Raw genomic sequence first — 2,926 nt, 5'->3', positions numbered from 1 at the left:
GGCAGGAGGGAAGCAGCACGGCAGCCACACCGGGCACGGCGCCGCGGTCCAGCCCGCGGTGAGTCGCACGATCGCCGTGCAGAAACAAAGTGAGCAAAAAAGAAGACTTATGGAAGAGCAAAAACAATTAAAACGGAAGGCGATGCAGGCAGACAAATGCGGCTGGCCACGCACGCCAACACCGCGCCGCGTGCATTTCCGCCTCCAGAAAACAAAACAAAAGGAAAACAAAAAGATATGTGTTCGCTCCACCCCAATACGCCCCCCTCATTGTCCACGCAGCGCCCACTTTTCATTGGCGGCACCTCAGCGTGCCGTCGCCCCGCCCACCCGCCGCCTCCTCTGCGCGGCGCACGAAGAACCGTCCGCTCTGCGCGTCTCTGGGCGGGAGCAGCCGACAGCCGCGGGTGCCGCCCGCCCCTCCGTGGGGAGAGTGGGCGAAGCAAAGCAAAGAAAAAAAAGTATTTAAAAAAGAAAAAAGAAGAGAATTATTCCCGGCGTTCAACCCAACGGGAGAACTCGCACATGACCGGGAAGCAAAGACGATCCGCAGCGGATCAGCAATTAACTTAGAGGGGGACGCACATGCGTTCCCTCTGCGTGCCGCGGCCCAGCGACGCCACCGCTGCTCAGCACAGCGCGGAGAGGCCCCACAGCGCAAGCAGAAGCAGCGAGAGCACCGCAGACACACGCCCACGCGCAGTGCCGTCGCCGCCCCCAGCCTCCCTCTGCACTGTGGCCGCAGCCTCCTTTGCAAGTGCGGCGGAGGCGTTGTTTAGGCCCGGCGCCGGTGCACCGCGCGTCACCGAGGCATCCCCCGCAGAACTGACAGCCGCGTCGGTCGTCGCGGGGCCAGTGCCGGCTGCCACTGACGGCTCCTCGGCCACGCCGCCAGTTGCTGCGGCCTTGTCGTGCGCAGAGTTCTTCGGGTCACTGGCGGCGGGTGCGGCGGTGCGAAGCGGCACCTCCTCCGGCGCCGTCACGCTGGCCTCCTCCTTTTCCTTCCTCTCCAGCGCCGCAACCTCACTGGCGTTGAAGCAGCGGTTGTACAGCAAGACGTTCTTCACCGTCACGTGGACCTCTGCGTTTACTTCGCGGTCCCTGTATTTCCCAACGAGGATGTGCGAGACCCTCTCCGGCGACCTCCTCCCCAACAGAGTTTCTTCAGGCCCAAACTCAGACTCAGACAAAGCAACAAAACCAGCAAAGGGAGGTTTCTCCTCCAAACTCCCCACGAGCTGCCCGTCGACGTATGCCGAGCCCGTGCCATTTTCCACCGTGAGCACCACTCGGTATGCCCTCCCCTCCTCCCACGTCATTCTTTGTGCATCCGCTTCTGCTCTGAACTTCGTCCTCCAGCGCCTCTGCTCGTCGTACCACAGCCCCAGATACATTCCAGTCTCCGCTGTCCTCACGCTCAGCAGTGGGGTGGCGGTCGGTGGCGCTTCGTTGATGGTCACCGTCGCCACAAGAGTCACCTCTTCGCCCGCAGAACCGTGCCCTGGGCCACGCCCGTCTCTGCCCACCGGCCACACAATCGATGCAACACGCCCTGCCAGCGCAAAGCCATTGGCAACCTTCTTTGCCTCTCCAGACACCGTGGCGCCCACCCCAAGGTACTCGTCATTCCAGTGGGTATTGTTGCCATTGTTCGACAAGAACCCAACCAGCCCGTCCGTTGGCATAGCACCGACGCAGGCAGCAGCGGGTTCTGCGGCGCCCTTCGCAGCGGGGGTGGCGGCGGAGCTGCAGAGCTTTGCGACTTTGGCGTCCACGTTCTTCCAAGTTTGCAGCACTGACTTGATGCGCTGGAGCTGCTGCGGGAGGCGCGCAACGACAAGAATGTCTGAGCGTTCAACCGGGCCTTTCTTCGCGTAGAGGGCAAACAAATCATCTCTTGTGTACAGCAGCGAGCTGAAGGGGGCGTGGCCCGCCTCAGCAGCAGTAGATATTGGCCCAACATCGTGGGTCCGAGCACCGTCGGAGAGACACAGGTGGAGTACGTGGTGGCGTTTGCCCCCAACACTATGGACTGACATTACCGTGGTGTACAGCAGCACACTCCTGCCCGCGATGGTTGCAGTCATGAGGGCGGCAGAAGGGTCGAGCAGAGGCAATGCGTGTGCGTCGCCCAACAGGCGTGCGAAGGGCCCGGCAGCCTCGTTCCACGTCTTCCCCTCGTCACCGGATTCGAAGACCCTGCGCCGCCACGGAGAAGATCCGGAGGTGGCCATGAAGAGTTTCCCCTCCCACTCGAGAAGCGTGGCAGAGTTACAGTCCTCAGCAACCACAGGCGCCGCAGGAAGCCTCCAGCTGTCCCCATTGTCCTCGGAGCGCATGACGGTGCAGGCAATTGTGTTTGTTCCGTCGGTAGTGAATCCCGCAAGAGGGAAGAGAACCGTTGCGGCCCCAACCGCGACGCCTCTGGACATACTCGCGGGTCCCAGCCTCTCCCATGGCTGCTGCATCTGTGCGGCAAGCATAGAATCCAACAGCCGGGGTTCCCCCCACGAGACTCGCTGCTCCCCCCGCTCGCCCGTGGACCCCTGAACCTCACCAACAATCAACGCAAGGCCCCACCCAGGATCGCTCTGCAAAGAAGACGGTGTAGCCCCTGTTCTTTTTTGCAGAAGCAAATGTATTTTATTGTTCTTCCCCACAGCCTTGGGGCCGAACGGTGATACAAGGTAGCCCTCCGCTTCCGGTCGCTTCGTCACAAGCTGCGTCTCCCACGCTTTTCCTTCCAATGCAGCGTCTTCATTCAACTTTTCATTTGCCCCGTACGCATTGTACTTTGCCCAAATACCAGGAAGCTGGTTGCTGTCACCGTTGCCGTGTGTGCCGACGGCAAGCGCAACCAGCACCCCATTCACTTCAAGAAGGGAGTGGCTGTAGAAAGAGGAGACACTTTTATAATGAGCGCCAC

At 61.2% G+C, this 2,926-nt stretch overlaps 1 protein-coding gene across 1 annotated transcript, besides 1 other annotated feature; it reads right to left on the bottom strand.

The window, feature by feature from the left end:
• Positions 1-440: 440 nt before the first annotated feature.
• Positions 441-488: a microsatellite.
• Positions 489-629: 141 nt separating this feature from the next.
• Positions 630-2,926, bottom strand: Tco025E_09782 (trans-sialidase; the record flags this gene model as incomplete). The annotated part of the gene is made up of 1 exon (XM_029376589.1): positions 630-2,926. A coding segment is annotated over one exon (2,297 nt), but the record flags the coding sequence as incomplete, so codon positions are not given.

Source organism: Trypanosoma conorhini, assembly GCF_003719485.1.
Source record: "Trypanosoma conorhini strain 025E chromosome Unknown Tco_14.4_contig_01283, whole genome shotgun sequence".
Classification (NCBI taxonomy): Eukaryota; Euglenozoa; class Kinetoplastea; order Trypanosomatida; family Trypanosomatidae; genus Trypanosoma; species Trypanosoma conorhini.
This window is presented reverse-complemented; position numbering and strand designations above follow the sequence as displayed.